This window comes from Pristiophorus japonicus, chromosome 8 (genome assembly GCF_044704955.1).
Source record: "Pristiophorus japonicus isolate sPriJap1 chromosome 8, sPriJap1.hap1, whole genome shotgun sequence".
Lineage (NCBI taxonomy): Eukaryota > Metazoa > Chordata > Chondrichthyes > Pristiophoridae > Pristiophorus > Pristiophorus japonicus.
In genome coordinates, this window is record NC_091984.1 from 105,315,092 (window position 1) to 105,339,863 (window position 24,772).

Sequence of the window (24,772 nt, forward strand, 5' to 3'; positions counted from 1 at the left end):
TGATTCTAAGAGGCTAGAGTTTAAGGAACATAGAGATCTTGGAGTGTTGTAGGACTCGAGAAGGTTACAGAAATAGCAAGGGGCGAGATCATGGAGAGATTTGAACACAAGGATGAGAATCTTAAATATTAAAGCACTAAATTCTTAGGTTATTTACATTGCTTAATTGCCATTACTTGGATAAATCAATTTTCTTTAAGTGGAGGAATGAATGAATTATCAAGAGTAACTATTGTATATCAGGTCCATGATCTACAGGTGGAAGAAAGGCTTGAATAAAATCACTCCTGGTCTTGCTTTCCCAACTCACACCACTAGGCTAATTAAACGGTGTTGATATCACCATGTCTCAATTTTAATAAGTACATTTTTGTGAGTGAACACTAAATTGGCAGATGTATTATACTGGTCTAAAGGATGCCTCAAAATAAATGAAATCTTGAAACATTTGTTGAATTAAAAGAAATGTATTTACATACATACATTAATGCCATTCTCATTATTTTCTGAAAATTACAATTTGCATTTTGGAACACATCGTGGCACTTAACATACTTTGTGTCAACTCCTAATTACAAAAGTTCAATAATTTAGACAAATCATTTTGTTTGGTCGAACACCTAAAGTGTAACCTTTTATAGTAATGCTATGCAATGAATCTGGGGAACTGGCAATTAAATTTCACAAATGTTAATAAATTAATAATTGTAAAGGTTAAGAACACACTAGTTAAAAAGGTGGAGAGACACGGTCTCGATACATTCAAAATGATAGTTGAGACCAGTTAGTAACATCTTTAATTTTCAACATTTTGATACTATATTCTTATCTTACTTTACATAATACACTTGAAAGATTGTTTTAATAATGCACGTACACTAGAACCTAGTGCCTGATAATGCATCCCTAAAATACTCGGCCTTTTAGTAAAATAACTTCACCAAAGTCACAAAGTGGCCAAGTGTTTGGGAACTCGCCCGTCTTTTCATGAGATGCTCTGCACCCGACCAATGACCCTGGAGGCACTGAAATCTCCGCCACTCGCCCAGAGGCCTGCATTACTCTATACGAGCTGCTTTGACACCAGGTACATCTCCAAAGAATGACAGTCTTGAGACGCAAAGTCTTGACGCAGATCAGGTTTCTGTAGTCCCTTTTTCTTAAAAGAAATGCATTTATCTCCTCTTAAAAGTCTGGGATAAATCTGTCCTTGCATTTATGTTTAAAGAATCATCAAACTTCACATTTTGAAATGTTGCACTCTGTTGGAGTGGGGGTTTACAAACTCTAGCTGTCCAATGTCCCTGTGTGGGTGTGTCCTTTTTGTATATGGTTGAAGATTATATTTCCATGCGTGTTGATCCATCACTTTGTGTCTGTTGGGATGGCGAGGCTCCTAGAGCACAACAAGTGTCGGGCTGATCCAACGCTGCGCCGCTTGGCGTCTCCCGGGCCGCACTACCCGCTCTCGCACAGCCCCTGCACCCCACCCACCAGCAGCCGGCCTCACGCCGACGAGTTGATGTTTCCCGAGGACATCAGGGTCTCGGGGGTGTTGTCCTGGTGCTGCTGGGACGAGTTGTCCGACTTGCTGCGGCTGAACTCCAGCGTGGCCAGGAAGGAGGGCGGCTTGCGCTTGAGCTGGCCAGGCCCGGAGGCGGCGTGGCGGGAGGAGGAGGAGGAGGCGGCGGCGGCGGCGGCGCGGCAGGCGCAGCACAGCAGCCGGCCGAACGCCCGCCTCATCTCGCGGTTGGTCAGCGTGTAGATGACCGGGTTCATGGCCGAGTTGAGCACTGCCAGCGCCAGGAACCACTCGGCCTTGTAGAGGATGGGGCAGCCGCGCACCACGCACGCTACGTCGAGCAGCAGCAGGATGAAGAGCGGCGCCCAGCAGGCGATGAAGGCGCTCAGCACGATGATGACTGTCTTGAGCAGGGCCAGCGACTTCTCGCTGCTGCGGCTGGGCCGCACCGTGTAGCGGCGGAAGGTGAGGCTGCGGCTGCGCGCGCGCACCAGCGCGTAGATGCGGGCGTAGAGCAGCACGATGGCCATCAGGATGAAGCTGAAGACAGTGGTGCAGAAGAGGATGTAGTGCTTGTGGTAGAGCGGCAGCACGGTCGAGCAGCTGGGGAAGCCGCGCAGGCAGTTCCAGCCCATTATGGGCAGGCCGCCCAGCACCAGCGACAGCAGCCAGCAGCCGCTGATGAGCAGGAAGACACGCGAGCTGCGGTCCGAGCTGTGCGGCTTCATCTTGAGCATGGTGAGGAAGCGCTCGATGGCGATGGCCAGCAGGCTGAGCACCGAGGCGGCGAGCGCCACGAACATGCTGCCCTCGCGCACGAACCACTGCGCGGGCGTCAGGCGGTAGGTGTTGGAGCCCGACAGCAGGATGTTGACCGTGTAGGCGGCGCCGGCCAGCAGGTCGGACAGCGCCAGGTTGCCGATGAAGTAGTACATGGCGCGGTGGAACTTCTTGGTGCGCCAGATGGCCAGCAGCACCACCAGGTTCTCCAGCATGATCAGGCCGCACACCGCCATGAAGAGGATGGAGGTGACGCTCAGGCCGGCCTCCGAGCCCCGCAGCTTGCCCGTGTAGTTGTAGTGCTTCAGGATGATATCGAGGTCGGTGTAACTGTCGTCGTCGCCGCCGCCGTCGTCGCCCGCGGGCGGCAGCTGCACGTGGCCCGCCTCCATCGCTCGCGCCCTTTTTTGTTCAAATTTCTGAACGCGAGTCTTTTTCCCGCCGCCGGGTATGACGTGGCGCGCCCGCCAGGGGGCGCAGCGATCCCAGGCCAGTCACACAGCCGCCGCCGCGCGGGGGCCAGCAGGCATCGTCCGCTCCGGGTCTGCAAACATTAAAACACAAGTCAGGTACAGTCAGCACACACATCACACTCTTTGAAAGTACCTTAACCCATCGCCTTCCACATACCGCAAATAATCGCACATGTAAAACAAATTCTGTTATAAGAATAAACTGACGGATTCTGTTGACTGTTTTGGGGAATAACTGATTTATTATCGACTAAAAAAATCATTTATAAACACGGGGGAAGGTTCAGTTATGAATGTTAAATGATTTTTTTAAAGTCAATAATAAATTATCCGTAAAACAGTCAACAAAATGTAAACAATGCAATATATCCATAAACTGCATTAATTTTGTGTAAGCATACTTCGACCTCGAGTATAAATTAGATTGAGATAACGAATGAAAGTCGAGAATAAAACACATGCAACTTATAACAATTTGTTTTAAAGTTTTCCTTCGATGAAGATTACCTTTTTTGTTGAAAATGCAACAAATAGTTTAGAGGAGCGAGACCGTGAGAACAGGATACTCTCCTCGATTGGAAACAATGAGAAGCGGCGGGCTCTTTCCAATACTTGTGAAAGAGAACGCGCTTCTCTCCCAGACTGATGTCTGTCGCCGACCCAGCAACATCAAAACTAACTAAATAGTGAGACTGGGTGGCGATCAAGAGAAGATGCACGCAGCTGATAAAAGTGCAAAACAGGAAAAAGGTTGACGCGCGAAGATTTTTTTTGACGCATTGGATCCAGGACAGGAGCAATCAGACAACAGACGTTGACAACAGTTAGAACCACCCCACCACATATTTATTGCAAAAAGGCAATGTCTGCAAAATTGCTGTCCTGCATTTCGGGTGTTGCATTAATATAAATCAACACCTTGAACCTGACTAGTTCAGACTCAGCAGACTATATAATTCAGGAATGAAAATTCCCAAGTGAAAGTAGCACAAATATTGCAATTTTAAGAGGTATTAGTTATACAGTTAACCATAAAATGCATCAATTTTCCTCGTTGCCTTCAGTTTGAACAGGACAGTGAGCTGAAATGTATTTTTCAGTTCTTACCCACTGCAGACTGTCTGATGCTGCTCTGCAGTTTTACGTCTAAGCTCTTGGTTGTCACTGAAACACTGAAGAATCGAATGGCTTTTTCACCACCAGCTAGCAGAGGCGGCCCCTAGTTTCCTATTTGCTTCAGCAGTCTGCACTCGCCCTGCGAGAGGTGGATTTACTTGGCAGTGGCATTGTTTTGTGTTCGGAGTCACCGTGTAAAACAGAACAGTAGGATATACTGAATGTATTTCCAGTACAAACTTGAAATGTTGCATTTAATTCATCCCACTGCTTCAATAAAGCTAATGATTATGATTTTTTAAACAAAATTAGGATGGAAAACATTTCATAGATTTTCAAGTCTTAAATTCGGCTTCCAGACTTTTCAGGTATTTTATCGGCACACACACACGCCTTTTAAACCCCGTGCTGTGACTTTTCAGCAGTTAATAATCTAGACGCAGGAACTGTTTTCCGTAATGTCAGTTTTATGCTATTTATGTTTTACAAAAAAACACTTTATGCAAAGTGACTGTCACTTAGAAACCAAACTCTGCAGGTTTGAGTTTGGTGGTGAGAAAAATGATCGGGCTTTGCATGCAGCCCAGGCACACATACTTGCTGGGTCAACTCACAAGGCAAGTCCGTATCTAAATTACTCCCCCGTGTATTTAGAGTTAAAATAAGCACACACGGGAGAGGGACCAGGAACACAAATTAATGCCCTCTGACTACACCACTGGATGCCACACTAAGGGGCGCTGCTGAAAGACAGCGACGGAGTCTCCCGATAAACGCATGTATTTAACGGTGGCTGTGACTAAAACCAGTCGATTTGCAGTAGTAGTGTTGAGTGTAACGCGCTAGGTAGAGAGGGGATTGCCTGTCGCTGTGGGAGGGCTGCAGGGTGATCCTTGCTCACTGACCAAAGCCAGCTTGTTTTACATGTAACTTGCTCCCGGGGAACCGCGGCTCTGCCCCTTCAGTATGGGCTGGACATATCGCTGTTCTGCAGGAAGTGGCTGCCGGAATCATTTGAAGTGAATGTGAGGCCAAGTGGGAGGGATGCGACGAGGAGGGGGAGGGGGCGAAATTCCGGCAGCGACCATGTAGACGGTCGTTAAAAGTGCTGGAATCCCGGCAGGAAGCGCCAGCTGGCTGTTTCGGCCTCCTTGGCGCTTCTCTGCGGATTCCCTGTTCCTCCATAAAAATAATAACTAAGATTAAGGGAAGAGCTAATTAAAGCCGTTTGGTGCTTGTTTAAAGGCCAATCATGGGAGACTGGTGCACACTTGCCTACCATTGGAGACACCTGGAGAGCAGAATATTTAACCCTAGGTCAGAGCTGGCGCCAAGCAGGCTCAGGAAGGGAATATCCTCAAGAATCAGCAGAGCAGCCACTGGAGTGTACTGTAAAGAGGACTTGGCAGGCCCAAAGCATGGGTGCAGCAGCCATTGCTGGCTTTCTCCTTGCAGAGGAGGAGGAGGAAGAGGAGCAGCAGCAGCAGCAGCAGCAGCAGCAGCACCAGCACCGACAGCGGCAGAGGAGGGCAGCCCAGGAGCGCAGAGGGCATAGACGAATCACCACACGCCGAACAAACTACCCCAGGCACAGGGTGTTCAGGAACAGAGTCAGTTACTTAGGCTTGACTGAGGAGCAGTGCCTGAGGAGGCTCCGGCTCAGCAGGGAGGCTGTGACTGAGGTCTGCCGCTTGGTCCAAGGCGACCTGCATGGAGAATCAATCATCCGTACCGCGCTGCCAGTGGCGGTGAAGGTCACTGCTGCCCTTAACTTTTATGCCACGGGGACTTTCCAGGCACCCACAGCCAACATCACCGGGATCAGCCAGTTTGCTGTGTACCGTTCCATTAAGGAGGTCACTGATGCTCTGGTTCGCCATGCACCCAATTACCTAAGCTTTAGGAATGATGAAGAGCAGCAGCGGCGACAATGCTTTTTCACCATTGCCGGATTCCCCAAGGTACAGGGCATCATTGACTGCATGCAAGTAGCCATTTGTGCACCTAATAACAATCCCATGGCCTATCTAAATGCAGAAGGTTACTATTCCCTCAATGTCCAAATTATCTGTGACCACCGCCAGAAAATAATGAATGTCAATGCGTGTTTCCCAGGAGGCATGCATGATTTTTACATTCTGAAGCAATCGGAGGTGCCTTTGATCTTTGAAGGAGAAAGAAAGATGAACGGGTGGCTTCTTGGAGATCTAGGCTATGTGCTGCAACCATGGCTGATGACACCGCTGCACAACCCTCGCACCCCAGCAGAGAAGAGCTACAACGCGGTACATATGCAAACCAGGGTAGTTATAAAACAGACATTTGGGCTGTTGAAGAAACGCTTCAGGTGTTTGGATCGGTCAGGGGGGGCCTTGCGATACGCCCCAGAGAAAGTAAGCAAAATTGTAACGGTGTGTTGCATGCTACACAATATTGCTATGGACAGTGGCCTCTCCATGGATTTGGATGAGGAGCAGCTTCAACCCATAGAAGACGAGGTGGATCATGGCCCACAACAGCCACCAGCACTGGATCAGCCACTACAGGCAGCGGGACAGGTGCGTGAGGAAATCATTGCCCAGTTCTTCAGCAGTTGAGGACTAATGCTGTTCTTTGGATAGATTTGTAATCAGACTTGGTTCTTGCTTTTCTTTAGCATTTTTGGTGTACAACTGTTTTTTGATATCTTTTCTTTGCTACATTTGTTACTTCTGTACAATAAAACAACAGACTGGAAACTATCATAAAAGTTTGCATTTTATTATGTGTTTTACTATGAGTTGCTGGTGTTTGTCTCCCACAGACCTATGAATCTTAATGCAGTGCCGCTCCAAGGTCTCCACTTCTACATGCTTCCTTTATATGGAAAATAACACTAGGAGATTGCTGTGCACAGTGAACTGTGTGGAATGCAGATGGTCTAATGACCAAGGTGTCAGCATGGCACAGTGGTTAGCACTCTCCCCTCTGAGTTAGAAGGTTGTGTGATCAAGTTCCACTCCAGCAACTTGAACACATAAGCCAGGCTGACACTCCAGTGCAGTACTGAGGGAGTGCTGCACTGTTGGGGTGCCATCTTTCAGATGCAACTTTAAACCGAGACCCTGTCTGCTGTCTAAGGTGTACGTACAAGATCCCATGGAACTATTCGAATAAAAGCTGGGGAGGACCAATATTTAATCCTCAACCAACATCACAATGACCAAAAAAATCTGTTTTTAATCATATTGCTGTATCTGGGACCTTGCTGTGTGCAAAGTGGCTGCTATGTTCCTACATTACAACAGTGAGTACACTTCAAAACTACTTCATTGGCTGTAAAGTGCTTTGGGATGACCTGACGTCATGAAAGGTGCTATATAATGTTTGTCTTTCTGTCTAATACTACTTCATGTGACTGGCCTTCGTGGAGCAGCATTTGTGCCAGAGAGTCCTGTGCTCTCGTGTTTGCAGGACAGTCACTTGTGCAGGTGAGGGCATGGAGCTGCTGCTGACATTAGGGCTCACCAGCTATTGTTGTATTATGTCACTGCTGGAAGACCTCTCCTCACAACGCCCACTGATCAAATAAGAGCTTGCATTTATATAGCATCTGTCACATCCTCCGAATGTCCCAAAGTGCTTAATTGCCAATTAACTACTTTTGCAGTGTAGTCATTGTTAATGTGCAGCATAGACCAGCAACGAGGCCGTGAGGCCCACACTGCGATCTATGATTTCCAAGGACAGTAGGAGTATGTGTGCAGCGAAGCTTGGTCTCCAGTCATCTTGGTTAACTCTTGCCACTGGACCAAGACCTTGCTCTGTCAAGCCCGTGGGGTGGCCGTTGTACACCAGCCACCACACGTTGAAAGAATTCACACACAGGCATCTTCCACCCTTCAAGATGTAGTTCGGGACCTGGAATCTCAGGTCCCTCATGGAAACACATGTGAACTCATCATTTTTTGGTGTTGAAACGGGTCATCCTCGACATGAGGGACTGCCTAATACTAATAATTGTTCATGTATGCAATATGGCAGTCAATTTGTACACCGCAATATCCCACAAACAGATGAATGATCAGTTAATCTATATTTTGGGGTGGTCTTGGTTGAGGGATAAACATTGCCCAGGACACTGGGAGAACTCGCCTGCTAATTTTCTAATAGTGCCATGGGATTTTTTATGCCCACCTGATAAGGCAAATGTCTCTGTTTACTGTTTCTTCCAAAAGACAGAACTAAATGTAAGCAGTGGGCCTAAAAGATGTTCCTCAATTCCCCCTTAATAATTGCCTGGGTGATCAACAGCAACTGTGATAATTTCTTAGATGTTACAAAGCCTCCTTTGCAGCAGTGGGAGAATTCACGAGTGATGCTCAAACTGTATCTCTTCTTAGGCAGTCCCCCGGAGTCAAGGATGACTTGCTTCCACACTAAATTGAGTTCTAAGGTGACTAATGAGACCAATGCGGGATCTAGGTGGGGCAGATGGTGGTTAGAGGGACGGGTGGGGTGCCTGACTTGTCATATGCTGCTTCCACTGTTTGTACTTGGCTTCTGCGTGCACCCGGCGAAGAGACTCAAAATGTTTGGCGCCTTCTCGTATGCTCCTCCTCCACTTTGAGCGGTCTTGGGCCAGGGATTCCCAAGAGTTGGTGGGGATGTTGCATTTTTTCAAGGAGGCTTTGAGGGTGTCCTTGAAGCGTTTTCTCTGACCTCCTGGGGCTTGCCTGCCATGACGTAGCTCGGAGTAAAGTGCTTGTTTCGGGAGTCTAGCATCAGGCATGCAGACTGATAAGCTCATAATAAAAGATGAAACTGAGTATTATGAACAATAAGTAAGTGTGACCTTAGCTCCTTTTAATAAGATTCCACAGTGCAGGTACCGCGTGGGTGGCTTGTATACAGTGCTGCCAAGGGATGCTGGGATCCCTTGGGACTCCCAACAGGTAGGCCTTCTGGTGATGATGTGATACAGGTTGCCAAGGGTTAAATAGATAACTTCACTCCCTCGTAAAGTCAATAGTACTCTTATTTACAGGGTGAGACGATCTGGGGCTTTTCGCTCCCTTGTCGATCGTCTCGGTACAAATGTGGGTGTGGATGAGTTGGTTAGTTCTTCACTGGGCTGCTGAGCAGCTGGCCTTGCCAGGCTGCTGGGATGGTGAGTTCAGCTTCGTGGTCAACCATGATGTCAGTTACTACGTGTGTGTGTGTTGTAGGGTCAAAGTTGGTGGTGTCTTCTTCGGGTTGTTCATAGTTGTTGGTGAATTTGTCCAAATGTTTTCTGCACGTTAGTCCATTGGCCAATTTGACCTGAAACACCCTACTCCCTTCTTTGGCTATGACCGTGCCAGCGAGCCATTTGGGACCATGTCCATAATTGAGTACAAACACAGGATCATTGACCTCTATCGCGTGACAAATTTACGCGGTCATGGTACATACTTTGTTGATGCTGCCTGCCCTCCACGTGATCATTGAGATCAGGGTGGACAAGAGAGAGCCTTGCTTTGAGCGACCTTTTCATGAGCAGCTCGGCTGGGGGAACCCCGGTGAGTGAGTGGGGTATGACGCGGTAGCTGAGCAGCACGCGGGACAGCCGGGCCTGCAGTGAGCCTTACGACACACGTTTCACGCTTTGCTTGATGGTCTGAACTGGCCGTTGGATGCGGGCTTGAACAGGGCAGATGTGATGTGCTTGATCCCATTGCGGGTCATAAATTCCTTGAATTCAGCACTGGTGAAACACAGCCCATTGTCGCTGACTAGGACATCGGCAGGACGTGCGTGGCAAACATGGCTCGTAGGCTTTCGATGGTGGACGTGCTTACAGACATTATTACACATTTTGAATAAGCATCCACGACAACCAAGAACATTTTGCCTAGAAATGGGCCCGCATAGTCTACATGGATCCTCGACCACGGTTTGGAGGCCCACGACCACAAACTTAGCGGTGGCTCTCTGGGTGCATTATTCAGCTGAGAGCAAGTGTTGCACTGGCGCATGCATGACTAAATCTGGGCAAAAAACGTTAGTGGGAGTTGTGTACAGACCTCCAAACAGTAGTAGTGATGTTGGGGAGGGCATTAAACAGGAAATTAGGGGTGCATGCAATAAAGGTGCAGCAGTTATAATGGGTGACTTTAATATGCACATAGATTGGGCTAGCCAAACTGGAAGCAATACGGTGGAGGAGGATTTCCTGGAGTGCATAAGGGATGGTTTTCTAGACCAATATGTCGAGGAACCAACTAGGGGGGAGGCCATCTTAGACTGGGTGTTGTGTAATGAGAGAGGATTAATTAGCAATCTCATTGTGCGAGGCCCCTTGGGGAAGAGTGACCATAATATGGTGGAATTCTGCATTAGGATGGAGAATGATACAGTTAATTCAGAGACCATGGTCCAGAACTTAAAGAAGGGTAACTTTGAAGGTATGAGGCGTGAATTGGCTAGGATAGATTGGCGAATGATACTTAAGGGGTTGACTGGATGGGCAATGGCAGACATTTAGACATCGCATGGATGAATTACAACAATTGTACATTCCTGTCTGGCGTAAAAATAAAAAAGGGAAGGTGGCTCAACCGTGGCTATCTAGGGAAATCAGGGATAGTATTAAAGCCAAGGAAGTGGCATACAAATTGGCCAGAAATAGCAGCGAACCTGGGGACTGGGAGAAATTTAGAACTCAGCAGAGGAGGACAAAGGGTTTGATTAGGGCAGAGAAAATGGAGTACAAGAAGAAGCTTGCAGGGAACATTAAGGCAGATTGCAAAAATTTCTATAGGTATGTAAAGAGAAAAAGGTTAGTAAAGACAAACGTAGGTCCCCTGCAGTCAGAATCAGGGGAAGTCATAACGGGGAACAAAGAAAAGGCAGACCAATTGAACAAGTACTTTGGTTCAGTATTCACTAAGGAGGACACAAACAACCTTCCGGATATAAAAGGGGTCAGAGGGTCTAGTAGGGAGGAGGAACTGAGGGAAATCTTTATTAGTCGGGAAATTGTGTTGGGGAAATTGATGGGATTGAAGGCCGATAAATCCCCAGGGCCTGATGGACTGCATCCCAGAGTACTTAAGGAGGTGGCCTTGGAAATAGCGGATGCATTGACAGTCATTTTCCAACATTCCATTGACTCTGGATCAGTTCCTATGGAGTGGAGGGTAGCCAATGTAACCCCACTTTTTAAAAAAGGAGGGAGAGAAAACAGAATTATAGACCGGTCAGCCTGACCTCAGTAGTGGGTAAAATGATGGAATCAATTATTAAGGATGTCATAGCAGCGCATTTGGAAAATGGTGACATGATAGGTCCAAGTCAGCATGGATTTGTGAAGGGGAAATCATGCTTGACAAATCTTCTGGAATTTTTTGAGGATGTTTCCAGTAAAGTGGATGGGGGAGAACCAGTTGATGTGGTGTATTTGGACTTTCAGAAGGCTTTCGACAAGGTCCCACACAAGAGATTAATGTGCAAAGTTAAAACACATGGGATTGGGGGTAGTGTGCTGACGTGGATTGAGAACTGGTTGTCAGACAGGAAACAAAGAGTAGGAGTAAATGGGTACTTTTCAGAATGGCAGGCAGTGACTAGTTGGGTACCGCAAGGTTCTGTGCTGGGGCCCCAGCTGTTTACATTGTACATTAATGATTTAGACGAGGGGATTAAATGTAGTATCTCCAAATTTGCGGATGACACTAAGTTGGATGGCAGTGTGAGCTGCGAGGAGGATGCTATGAGACTGCAGAGTGACTTGGATAGGTTAGGTGAGTGGGCAAATGCATGGCAGATGAAGTATAATGTGGATAAATGTGAGGTTATCCAATTTGGTGTATAAAAACAGAGAGATACTATTATCTGAATGGTGACAGATTAGGAAAAGGGAAGGTGCAATGAGACCTGGGTGTCATGGTACATCAGTCATTGAAGGTTGGCATGCAGGTACAGCAGGCGGTTAAGAAAGCAAATGGCATGTTGGCCTTCATAGCGAGGGGATTTGAGTACAGGGGCAGGGAGGTGTTGCTACAGTTGTACAGGGCCTTGGTGAGGCCACACCTGGAGTATTGTGTACAATTTTGGTCTCCTAACTTGAGGAAGGACATTCTTGCTATTGAGGGAGTGCAGCGAAGATTCACCAGACTGATTCCCGGGATGGTGGGACTGACCTATCAAGAAAGACTGGATCAACTGGGCTTGTATTCACTGGAGTTCAGAAGAATGAGAGGGGACCTCATAGAAACATTTAAAATTCTGATGGGTTTAGACAGGTTAGATGCAGGAAGAATGTTCCCAATGTTGGGGAAGTCCAGAACCAGGGGTCACAGTATAAGGATAAGGGGTAAGCCATTTAGGACCGAGATGAGGAGAGACTTCTTCACCCAGAGAGTGGTGAACCTGTGGAATTCTCTGCCACAGAAAGTGGTTGGGGCCAATTCACTAAATATATTCAAAAAGGAGTTAGATGAAGTCCTTACTACTCGGGGGATCAAGGGGTATGGCGAGAAAGCAGGAAGGGGGTACTGAAGTTACATGTTCAGCCATGAACTCATTAAATGGCGGTGCAGGCTAGAAGGGCTGAATGGCCTGCTCCTGCACCTATTTTCTATGTTTCCATTATGCCGGACCACCACACATGGGATCTGGCTATGGCTTTCATCATTGCAATGCCTGGGTGGGTGCTGTGTAGGTCACAAATGAACGTTTCTCTGCTTTTCTTGGGCAAGACCATGTGATTACCCCACAACAAACAGTCCGCCTGTAAGGACATTTCGTCTTTGTGCCTGTGGAACGGCTTAATTGCCTCCTGCATCTCCGCTGGGACGCTGGACCAGCTCCCATGAAGGACACAGTTTTTTTACCAGGGACAGTAAAGGATCCTGGCTGGTCCAGGTCCTGATCTGGTGGGCCATAACGGGTGACTTTTCGTTTTCAAATGCATCCATTACCACGAGCAAGTCCGCAGGCTGTGCCATTTCCACCCCGGTGGTGGACAATGGTAGCTGACAGAACATCAGCGCAGTTCTCTGTGCCCGGTCTGTGGCGGATTACATAGTTGTATGCCGACAGCGTGAGCGCCCATCTTTGGATGCGGGCAGAGGCATTGGTGTTAATCTCTTTGCTCTCAGAGAATAGTGATATGAGTGGCTTATGGTCAGTTTCATGTTCAATCTTGAGGCGAAACAAGTACTAGTGCATTTTTTCACCCCGTAAATGCACGCTAGAGCCTTTTTTTCAATCATGCTGTAGGCCCTTTCGGCCTTGGACAAACTCCTGGAAGCATAAGTGACCGGTTGCAAAATCCCCCATTCGTTAGCCTGTTGTAACACACACCCGACCCTGTATGACGACGCATCGCAAGCTAGCACTAATAGTTTACAAGGGTTATACAGGACAAGCAGTTTGTTTGAACACAACAGATTTCTGTCTTTCTCAAAGGCAGCCTCTTATGAATTCCCCCATACCTTGCACAGTAGCACATGTAGGGGTTCTAGCAAGGTGCTTAACCTGGGTAGGAAATTACCACAATAGTTGAGTCCCAGGAACGACCGCAGCTCCGTCTCGTTCTGTGGTCTCGGCGCATTCTTGATGGCCTCCGTTTTGGCGTCGGTGGGTCTGATGCCGTCTGCTGTGATTCTTCCCAAGAACTCGACCTCCGGCGCCAGGAAAACACACTTTGAGCGTTTCAACCTGAGTCCCACGCGATCCAACCGACTAAGAACCTCTTCCAGATACTTCAAGTGCTCAATGGTGTCCCGACCTGTAACCAGTATGTCGTCTTGGAAAACCATGGTGCGAGGGACCGACTTTAGCAGGCTCTCCGTGTTCCATTGGAAGATTGCCGCGGCTGACCGAATCCCGAACGGGCATCTGTTATAGATGAACAGGTCTTTGTGCGTGTTGATGCAGGTGAGGCCTTTCGAAGATTCCTCCAGCTCCTGCGTCATGTAGCCGAGGTCAGGTCCAACTTAATGAACATCTTCCCTCTTGGGTAGTGGGTACTGGTCCTGTATCGAAAAACAGTTAATCGTTACTTTATAGTCCCCACAAATTCTGACCGTGCCGTCACCTTTTACGTGCCGGGACAATCGGAGTGGCCTGCTCGTTGAATTCCACCGGCGCAATGATGTCTTCTCGCTCCAGCCTGTCCAGCTCAATTTCCACTTTCTCTCGCATCATATACGGTACCGCCTGTGCCTTGTGGTGGACGGGTCGCGTACCGGGAACCAAATGGATCTGCACTTTCGCCTCCGAGAAGCTCCCAATGCTTGGCTTGAACAACAATGGAAGTCTGCTCAGAACTTGGGCACATGACGCGTCATCGACGGACGAAAGCGCTCGGATGTCGTCCTAGTTCCAGCGGATTTTTCCCAGCCAGCTGCTGCCAAACAGTGTGGGGCTATCCCCTGGTACAATTCACAGTGGGAGTTCCTGCACTGCTCCATCATAGGAGACTTTGACTTCTGCACAGCAATTACAGGGATTAGTTCCTTAGTGCAAGTTCTTAGTTTGGTGTGAATGGGGCTGAGCTTGGGCCTGTGTGCCTTGTTGCACCACAGCCTGTCGAAGGCCTTTTTGCTCATTATGGACTGACTCGCACCCGTGTCCAGTTCCATGGATACTGGAATTCCGTTCAGTTCAACTTTTTAACATTATTGCTGGACATTTCGTGGTGAAGGTGTGTACCTCATACACTTCTGCCTCCTCGGTTCGAGTCTCCAGTTCAGCCTGATCCAGAGTGGATCGATCTTCCTCTGCAACGTGGTGGTTTGCAGGGTTTGCAGCTCGCCTGCACTTTTGTTGGTGGTGTCCCATTGTTCTGCAGCCGTTGCACGCATAGTGCTTGAAGTGGCATTGATGGGCCCGATGATCACCTCCACAACGCCAACAGGGTGTTAACTGCTTTGCATTAACGATTGATGGCAGACTCTGGGTCATCTGAAGTCGTGCAGCAGCCAGCGTGTACGTTCTGCCATGTACATTCCTGCTCGAAAACGATGTTACTTTGTGCACAGTACTGGCTGAAACCTCTTTATGCTGCAAAATTTGTTTGGTGTTGTCGCTGGTGGACATAAATGCCTGGGCTATCATTATGGCTTTGCCCAGATTTGGAGTTTCAAAAGTCAATAGTTTGCGAAGGATTACCTCATGGCCAATGCCAAGCACAAAAATATCTCTCAGCATTTGTTCTAGGAATCCATCAAATTCGCAATGTCCTGCGAGGCAGAACATTTGGAAAATCATAATACAGTCAAGCAGAGTTAGTATGGTTTTACGAAAGGGAAATCATGTTTGACAAATTTGCTGGAGTTCTTTGAGGATGTAACGAGCAAGGTAGGTAAGGGGAGACCAGTCGATGTGGTGTATTTGGATTTCCAGAAGGCATTTGATCAGGTGCCACATAAAAGGTTACTGCACAAGATGAGAGCTCAAGGGGTTGGGGGTAATATATTAGCATGGATAGAGGATTGGCTAACTAATAGAAAACAGAGAGTCGGGATAAATGGGTCATTTTCCACTTGGCAAAAGGTAACTATTGGGGTGCCACGGAGATTGGTGCTGGGGCCTCAACTACTTACAATCTATATTAATAACTTGGATGGAGGGACCGAGTGTAATGTAGCCAAGTTTGCTGAGGATACAAAGCTGGGTGGGAAAGCAAGTGGTGAGGAAAAATAAATAAGCAAATTATTATTTAAATGGAGATTATAAAATGTTGCAATACAGAGGGACCTGGGGGTCCTGTGCATGAAACACAAAAAGTTAGTATGCAGGTAGAGCAAGGAATCAGGAAGGCAAATGGAATGTTGGCCTTTATTGCTAGGGGGATGGAGTATAAAAGCAGGTAAGTCCTGCTACAACTACAGGGTATTGGTGAGGCTATACCAGAAGTACTGCGTACAGTTTTGGTCTCCTTATTTAAGAAGGGGATATACTTGTATTGGAGGCAGTTCAGAGAAGGTTGACTAGGTTGATTCCTGAGGTGAAGGGGTTGACTTATGAAGACAAGGTTGGGCCTATAGTCATTGGAGTTTAAAATAATGAGAGGGGATCTTATTGAAACATATAAGATACTGAGGGTGCTCGACAAGGTAGATGCAGAGAGGATGTTTCCCCTCGTGGGGGAATTTAGAATTAGGGGGCATAGTTTCAGAATAAGGGGTTGCTCATTTAGAACTGAGATGTGGAGGCATTTCTTCTCTCAGAGGGTTGTAAATATGTGGAATTCTCTGCCTCAGAGAGCTGTGGAGGCTGGGTCATTGAATATATTTAAGGTGGAGATATAGACAGATCTTTGAGCGATAAGGGAGTGAAGGGTTATGGGGAGCGGGCAGGGAAGTGGAGCTGAGCCCAAGATCAGATCAGCCATGATCTTTTTAAATGGGGGAGCAGGCTCGTGGGGCCAAATGGCCTACTCCTGCTCCTATTTCTTATGTTCTTATACAATTCTGTCTGAGGTCACTAAATCTTAAATTGCAACAGAAATTCTTCCGATTGCCCCAATAGTTTTTGAACGGTAGATACCCAAATTATGGATCTTTTGAAGCAGAGATATCCAGCCGGTTATCCCAGGACCATATGCGGCCCCTGACCTCTGGCAATCTGGCCCTTGAAACCCAGATAACTCAATCAAATTTGCTTTTATGTTTATTTGCTTCTCTTCTGTTTGTGTTTTGAGTAGTGGAAGGCTGTCTTTAGCCACATTGTTATCCGAACTCCAAGATCTGCTAGAATTAGCAACTTGAGATATACACACTTAGTTGATTTGCAAAGAAAAAGCTTGGACATCTCTACTATGAATAACAATGGTGACTTTCTATTTAGATCCAAAACTCGGCAACCCGTGTCCTAACTCGTACCAAATCCTGCTCACCCATCATCCCTGTGCTCGCTGACCCACATGGGCTCTCGGTTAAGCAAAGTCTCAATTTTAAAATTCTCATCCTTGTTTTCAAATCCCTCCATGGACTCACCCCTCCCCATCTCTGTAATCTCCTTCAGCCTCACAACCCACTGAGATATCTGCACTCCTCTAATTCTGCCCTCTTGAGCATCCCTGATTATAATCGCTCAACCCATCGGTGGCCGTGCCTTCAGGTGTCTAGGCCCTAAGCTCTGGAACTTCCTCTCTGCCTCTGTACCTCCTCTCTCCTCCTTTTAAGACGCTCCTTAAAACCTACCTCTGACCAAGCTTTTAGTCATCTGCTGTGATTTCTTCTTGTGTGGCTCGGTGTTAAATTTTTGCCTTATAACACTCCTATGAAGTGCCTTGGGATGTTTTACTATGTTAAAGGTGCAATATAAATACAAGTTGTTATTGATTGATTTTGTTTCTGCATAGATTTATATCTTGCAATAAAACAGAATTTGTAGTTAAGCCTGATGTGTAGTCAGTGTGTTACATTTCCACTCATAAGTATCAGCTGTGGCTCAGTGTGTAGTACTCTCGAGTCAGAAGGTTGTGGGTTCAAGTCCCACTCCAGGGACTTGAGCACACAAAGATCTAGGCTGACACTCCAGTTCAGTACTGAGGGAGCACTGCGCTGTTGGATGAGACTTTAAACCGAGGCCCCATCTGCTCTCTCAAGTGCGCGTAAAATATCCCATGGAACTATGTTGAAGAAGAGCAGGGGAATTATTCCTGGTGTCCTGGCCAATATCTCTCTATCAACATAACCAAAAAAACAGATTATCTGGTCATTATCACATTGCTGTTTGTGGGCCATGCTTGTGTGCAAATTGGCTGCCGCATTTCCCACATTACAACAGTGATCACACTCCATTGGCTGTAAAGTACTTTGAGACATCCAGTAGTCGTGAAAGCGCTAGATAAATCCAAGTTTTTTATTTTTACTCATTGGAATCATTTTTGAGATTTGGTGAGCGTTCTGTACATCTTTCTGGTGTGTGATTTAAGAAAAGGGTAATTCCTTATCCTCCCACTCCAAAGCATTTAAATAAAATATAATTCCTGGGCTGTGAACATTGCTGGCAAGACCAGCATTTATTGCCCATCACCAATTGCCCTTGAGAAGGTGGTGGTGAGCTACAGTCCATGTGGCGAAGGTACTCCAACAATTCTGTTAGGTATTTTGATCCAGCGAAGATGAAGGAACATCAATTATATGTCCAAGTCAGGATGTTGTGCGACTTGGAGGGGAACCTGAGGTGATGGTGTTCTCATCCACCTGCTACCCTCGTCATTCTTGGTGGTGGAGGTTATGGGTTTGAGAGGTGCTGTCGAAGAAGACTTGGAGAGTTGCTGCAGTCCATCCTATAGGTAATACACACTGCAGCCACGGTGTAGCGATGGTCGGGTGAGTGGATATTTGAGGTGGTTGGGTTGCCGATCAAGTGAACTGCTTTGTCCTGGATTGAGTTTCTTGAGAATTGGTGGAGTTGTGCCCATCCAGGCAAGTGGAGAATATTTCATCACTGGCCTGACTTGTGCCTTGTAGATGGTGGAGATGTTTTGGGGAGTCAGGAGGTGAGTCATTCACCATAGAATACCCAGCTCTAGTAGCTACGGCATTTACGTGGCTGGTCCAGTTGGTCAATAGTGACCCCCAGGATGTTGATGGTGGCAGATTCAGTGATGATGATTCCATTGAATGTCATGGGGAGGTGATTAAACTCGCTCTTTTTGGAGATGGCCATTGTCTGGCACTTGTGTGGCACGAATGTTACTTGCCACTTATCAACTCAGGCCTGGATGTTGTTCAGATCTTGCTGCATGCGGCATGGACTGCTTCATTATCTCAGGAATTGCAAATAGAGCTGAACACTGGAATCATCAGCAAACAGCCCCGCTTCTGACCTTATGAGAGAAGGAAAGTCAGAATGAAGCAGATAGTTGGGCCTCGGAAACTGCCCCGAGGAAGTCCTGTAATTATGTCCTGCAGCTGATTCGATTGGCCTCCAACAACCATTACCATCTTCCTTTATGCTAGATATAACTCCAGACACTGGAGAATTTTCCCGCGATCCCCATTAACCTCATTTTACTAGGGCTTGGTGCCAGACTCCGTTGAATGCTGCCTTGATATCAATGGCAATCACTCACCTCACCTCTGGAATTCAACTCTTTTGTCCATGTTTGGACCAAGGCTTTTATGAGATTTGGAACTCGGTGGTCCTGCTGGAACCCAAACAGAGCTTTGGTGAGCAGTTATTGGTGAGTAAGTGCCGCTTAATAGCATTGTTGATGAGTCCTTCCATCACAATGTTGATGATCGAGAGTAGGCTGATGGGATGGTAATTGGCCAGGTTGGTTTGTCCTGTGTTTTGTTGATAGGACATGGGTCATTTTCCACATTGACGGGTAGATGTCAGTGTTGTAGCTGTACTGGAGCAGCTTAGCTAGAGGTGCAAAAACAACAATTTGTATTTATATAGCTCCTTTAACATAGTAAAACATCCCAAGGTGCTTCACAGGAGTGTTATAAAACAAAATTTGACATTGAGCCACATAAGGAGAAATTAGGGCAGATGCTTGATCAAAGAGGTAGGTTTTAAGGAGCATTTTAAATGAGGAAAGAGAGCTAGAGATGCAGAAAGGTTTAGTGAGAAAATTCCAGAGCTTAGGGCTTTGGCAGCTGAAGGCATGGCCACCAATAGTTGAGCAATTAAAATCAGGGATGTTCAAAATCAGATGCAGCTAATTCCGGAGCACAGGTCTTCAGCACTACAACTGGAATCTTGGGAGGGCCCATAGCCTTTGCTGTGTCCGGTGCAATCTGCCATTGATATCACGTGGAATGAATCGAATTGGCTGGAGACTGGATCTGTGATGGTGGGGACCTCAGGATGATGCCGAGTTGGATCATCCACTCGGCCCTACTGGCTGAAGATTGTTCTGAATACCTCAGCCTTGTCATTTGCCAAACATGTTCGTGGAGCCTCCTCCCATTAGTTGCTTAATTGTCCACCACCATTCACAACTGGATATGGCAGCACTGCAGAGCTTCGGCCTGATCCGTTGGCTGTGGTATTGCTTAGCTCTATCGAAAGCATGCTGATTCTGCTGTGTAGTATGTATGTAGTCCTGTGTTGTAGCTTCACCAGTTTTGGCACCGCATTCTCGGGTACACCTGGCGCTTCTCCTGGCATGTGTCGAGGAGGCGGAGTGGGATGTTGGTGAGGTCTACAAGAGGCCCAGCAGTCGGAGGGAGCAGCGGCAGCATCGAGGAGGCGGAGCGGGACATTGGTGAGGCCTACAAGAGGCCCAGCAGTCGGAGGGAGCAGTGTCGAGGAGGCGGAGCGAGACGTTGGTGAGGCCTACAAGAGGCCCAGCAGTCGGAGGGAGCAGCGTCGAAGAGGCGGAGCGGGACGTTGGTGAGGCCTACCGGTGCAGCTGCAGCAGGGAGGCAAAAAAGCAGTAGAAAGAAATCGAAAGGTGACGTCACAGCCAAGGGGGTAAGTGATTAGCTGGTGATTGGTGAGTCATTTTTCTTTTTCTTTTCTATATCAGTAAATAATCTTTAGCATTGTTGTTGTCAATTTAAGTTTATCTAAGGGTTAAGTCATGGCAGGAGAGCTTGGACACGTGTTATGCTCCTCCTGTACTATGTGGGATGTCAGGCACGCCTCCGGTGTCCTTGACAACTACGTTTGCGGGAAGTGCATCTGCCTGTAGCTCCTGACGGACCGCATTGCGGCACTGGAGCTGCTGGTGGATGAACTCTGGAGCATCCACGATGCTGAGAATGACGTGAATAGCACGTTTAGTGAGTTGGTCTTACCACAGGTAAAGGGTACACAGCCAGATAGGGAATGGATGACCAACAGGAAGAGCAGTGCAAGGAAGGTAGTGCAGGAGTCCCCTGCGGTCATCCCCCTGCAAAACAGATACACCGCTTTGGGTACTGTTGAGGGGAATGACTCATCAGGGGAGGGCAGCAGCAGCCATGGTCATGGCACCGTGGGTGGCTCTGCTGCGCAGAAGGGCAGGAAAAAGAGTGGGAGAGCTATAGCGATAGGGGATTCAATTGTAAGGGGAATAGATAGACGTTTCTGCAGCCTCAACCGAGACTCCAGGATAGTATGTTGCCTCCCTGATGCAAGGGTAAAGGATGTCTCAGAGCGGGTGCAGGGCATTCTGAAAAGGGAGGGTGAACAGCCAGTTGTCGTGGTGCATATAGGTACCAACGATGTAGGTAAAAAACAGGATGAGGTCCTACAAGACGAAGTTAGGGAGCTAGGAGCTAAATTAAAAAGTGGGACCTCAAAAGTAGTAATCTCAGGATTGCTACCAGTGGCAAGTGCTAGTCAGAGTAGGAATCGCAGGATAGCTCCGATGAATACATGGCTTGAGGAGTGGTGCACAAGGGAGGGATTCAAATTCCTGGGACATTGGAACCGGTGCTGGGGGAGGTGGGACCAGTACAAACCGGACGGTCTGCACCTGGGCAGGACCGGAAGCAATGTCCTAGGGGGAGTCTTTGCTAGTGCTGTTGGGGAGGAGTTAAACTTATATGGCAAGGGGATGGGAACCTATGCAGGGAGACAGAGGGAAGTAGAATGGGGGCAGAAACAAAAGATAGAAAGAAGAAAAGTAAAAGTGGAGGGCAGAGAAACCCAAGGCAAAAAGCAAAAAGGGCCACATTACACAAATTCTAAAAGGGCAAAGTGTGTTAGAAAGACAAGCCTGAAGGCTCTGTGCCTCAATGCGAGGAGTATTCGGAATAAGGTGGACGAATTAACTGCGCAGATAAGCAGTTAACGGGTATGATGTAATTGGCATCACGGAGATATGGCTCCACGGTGACCAAGGCTGGGAACTCAACATCCAGGGGTATTCAACATTTAGGATGGATAGACAGAAAGGAAAAGGAGGCTGGGTGGCATTGCTGGTTAAAGAGGAAATTAATGCAATAGTAAGAAAGGACATTAGCTTGGATGATGTGGAATTGATATGGGTGGAGCTACGGAATACCAAAGGGCAGAAAACGCTAGTGGGAGTTGTGTACAGACCACCAAACAGTAGTAGTATGGTTGGGGACAGCATCAAACAAGAAATTAGGGATGCATGCAATAAAAGTACAACAGTTATCATGGGTGACTTTAATCTACATATTGATTGGGCTAACCAAACTAGTAGCAATGCGGTGGAGAAGGATTTCCTGGAGTGTATTAGGGATGGTTTTCTAGACCAATATGTCAAGGAACCAACTTGGGTGCTGGCCATCCTGGACTCGGTGATGTGTAATGAGAGAGGACTGATTGGCAATCTTGTTGTGCGAGGCCCCTTGGGGAAGAGTGACCATAACATGGTAGAGTTCTCTATTAAGATGGAGAGTGACACGGTTAATTCAGAAACTAGGGTCCTGAACTTAGGGAAAGGTAACTTCAATGGTTTGAGGCGTGAATTGGCTAGAATGGACTGGAAAATGATACTTAAAGGGTTGACGGTGGATAGGCAATGGCAAACATTTAAAGATCACATGGATGAACTTCAGTAATTGTACATCCCTGTCTGGAGTAAAAATAAAATGGGGAAGGTGGCTCAACAATGGCTAACAAGGGAAATTAAGGATAGTGTTAAATCTAAGGAAGAGGCAAAGAAATTAGTCAGAAAAAGCAACAAACCTGAGGACTGGGAGAAATTTAGAATTCAGCAGAGGAGGACAAAGGGTTTAATTAAGAGGGGTGAAATAGAGTACGAGAAGAAGTTTGCCGGGAACATAAAAACTGACTGCAAAAGCTTCTATAGATATGTGAAGAGAAAAAGATTAGTGAAGACAAACGTAGGTCCTTTGCAGTCGGATTCAGGTGAATTTATAGTGGGGAACAAAGAAATGGCAGAGTAATTGAACAAATACTTTGGTTTTGTCTTCACGAAGGAAGACATAAATAATCTTCTGGAAGAACGAAGGGACCGAGTGTCTAGTGAGATTAGGCGGGAAATTGGGTTGGGGAAATTGATGGGATTGAAGGCCGATAAATCCCCGGTGTCTGATAGTCTGCACCCCAAAGTATTTAAGGAAATGGCCCTAGAAATAGTGGATGCATTGGTGATGATTTTCCAACAATGTATCGACTCGATCAGTTCCTATGGACTGGAGGGTAGCTAATGTAACACCACTTTTTAAAAAGGGAGGGAGTGAGAAAGTCGGTAATTATAGACCGGTTAGCCTGACATCAGTATTGGGGAAAATGTTGGAATCAATCATTAAGGATGAAATAGCAGTGCATTTGGAAAGCAGTGATGGGATCGGTCCAAGTCAGCATGGATTTATGAAGGGGAAATCACGCTTGACAAATCTAGAATTTTTTGAGGATGTAACTAGTAGAGTGCACAAGGGAGAACCAGTGGATGTGGTGTATTTGGACTTTCAAAAGGCTTTTGACAAGGTCCCACACAAGAGATTGGTGTGCAAAATCAAAGCACATGGTATTGGGGGTAATATACTGATGTGGATAGAGAACTGGTTGGCAGACAGGAAGCAGAGAGTCGGGATAAACGGGTCCTTTTGAAAATGGCAGGAAGTGACTAGTGGAGTGCCGCAGGGCTCAGTGTTGGGACCCCAGCTCTTTACAATATACATCAATGATTTGGATGAAGGAATTGAGTGTATTATCTCCAAGTTTGCAGATGACACTAAACTGGGTGGCGGTGTGAGCTGTGAGGAGGACGCTAAGAGGCTGCAGGGTGACTTGGACAGGTTAGGTGAATGGGCAAATGTATGGCAGATGCAGTATAATGTGGATAAATGTGAAGTTATCCACTTTGGGGGCAAAAACGCGAAGACAGAATATTATCTGAATGGTGGCAGATTAGGAAAAGGGGAGGTGCAACGAGACCTGGGTGTCATGGTTCATCAGTCATTGAAAGTTGGCATACAGATACAGCAGGCGGTGAAGAAAGCAGATGGTATGTTGGCCTTCATTGCTAGGGGATTTGAGTATAGGAGCAGGGAGGTCTTACTGCAGTTGTACAGGGCCTTGGTAAGGCCTCACCTGGAATATTGTGTTCAGTTTTGGTCTCCTAATCTGAGGAAGGACGTTCTTGCTATTGAGGGAGTGCAAGCGAAGGTTCACCAGACTGATTCCTGGGATGGCAGGACTGACATATGAGGAGAGACTCGATCAACTGGGCCTTTATACATTGGAGTTTAGAAGGATGAGAATGGGTCTCATAGAAACATATAAGATTCTGACGGGATTGGACAGGTTAGATGCGGGTAGAATGTTCCTGATGTTGGGGAAGTCCAGAATCAGGGGACACAGTCTTAGGATAAGGGGTAGGCCATTTAGGACTGAGATGAGGAGAAACTTCTTCACTCAGAGAGTTGTTAACCTGTGGAATTCCCTGCCGCAGAGTTGTTGATGCCAGTTCATTGGATATATTCAAGAGGGAGTTACATATGGCCCTTGCAGCTAAGGGGATCAAGGGGTATGGAGGGAAAGCAGGAAAGGGGTACTGAGGGAATGATCAGCCATGATCTTATTGAATGGTGGTGCAGGCTGGAAGGGCCGAATGGCCTGCTCCTGCATCTATTTTCCATGTTTCTATGCTCTTCTATACTCATTGAATCAGGGTCAGTCATCTGGCTTGATGGTGACTGCACAGCATTCTATCCATGGAGTAGGTGTAGATCTTTTAATTTCTCTGTATGGACCTGCCAATGGAGACTGCTTTGTTGCTGGGAAAAAAAAATAAACGAAAGAAATCTGAATTGTCAGCATCCTCATTCAGCTTGGGTAGGGCTTCAACCAGCCCTATGGTTCATAGAAACATAGAAAATAGGTGCAGGAGTAGGCCATTTGGCCCCTCGAGCCTGCACCACCATTCAATATAATCATGGCTAATCATGCACTTCAGTACTCCATTCCTGCTTTTTCTCCATACCCCTTGATCCCTTTAGCCGTAAGGGTCACATCTAAC

General features: G+C 47.0%; 1 protein-coding gene and 1 pseudogene across 4 annotated transcripts in view; one reads left to right on the forward strand and one right to left on the reverse strand.

Annotated features, from left to right (window-relative positions):
- Positions 1 to 384: 384 nt before the first annotated feature.
- Positions 385 to 24,772, reverse strand: part of s1pr1 (sphingosine-1-phosphate receptor 1) — a 50,278-nt gene continuing 25,890 nt past the window's right edge. For 2 of the 4 annotated variants that reach the window (XM_070887241.1, XM_070887240.1), the window contains exon 3: positions 385 to 2,846. In XM_070887241.1, coding sequence (XP_070743342.1) covers positions 1,507 to 2,694 — 1,188 coding nt within the window. In that variant the 5' untranslated portion in view covers positions 2,695 to 2,846 and the 3' untranslated portion in view covers positions 385 to 1,506. Of the gene's footprint in view, positions 2,847 to 3,282; positions 3,460 to 3,882; positions 3,973 to 24,772 lie in introns of those variants that run through there. The other 2 variants (XM_070887242.1, XM_070887239.1) reach the window with 2 other exon arrangements.
- On the forward strand, positions 5,310 to 6,488 carry LOC139269148 (putative nuclease HARBI1 pseudogene; annotated as a pseudogene).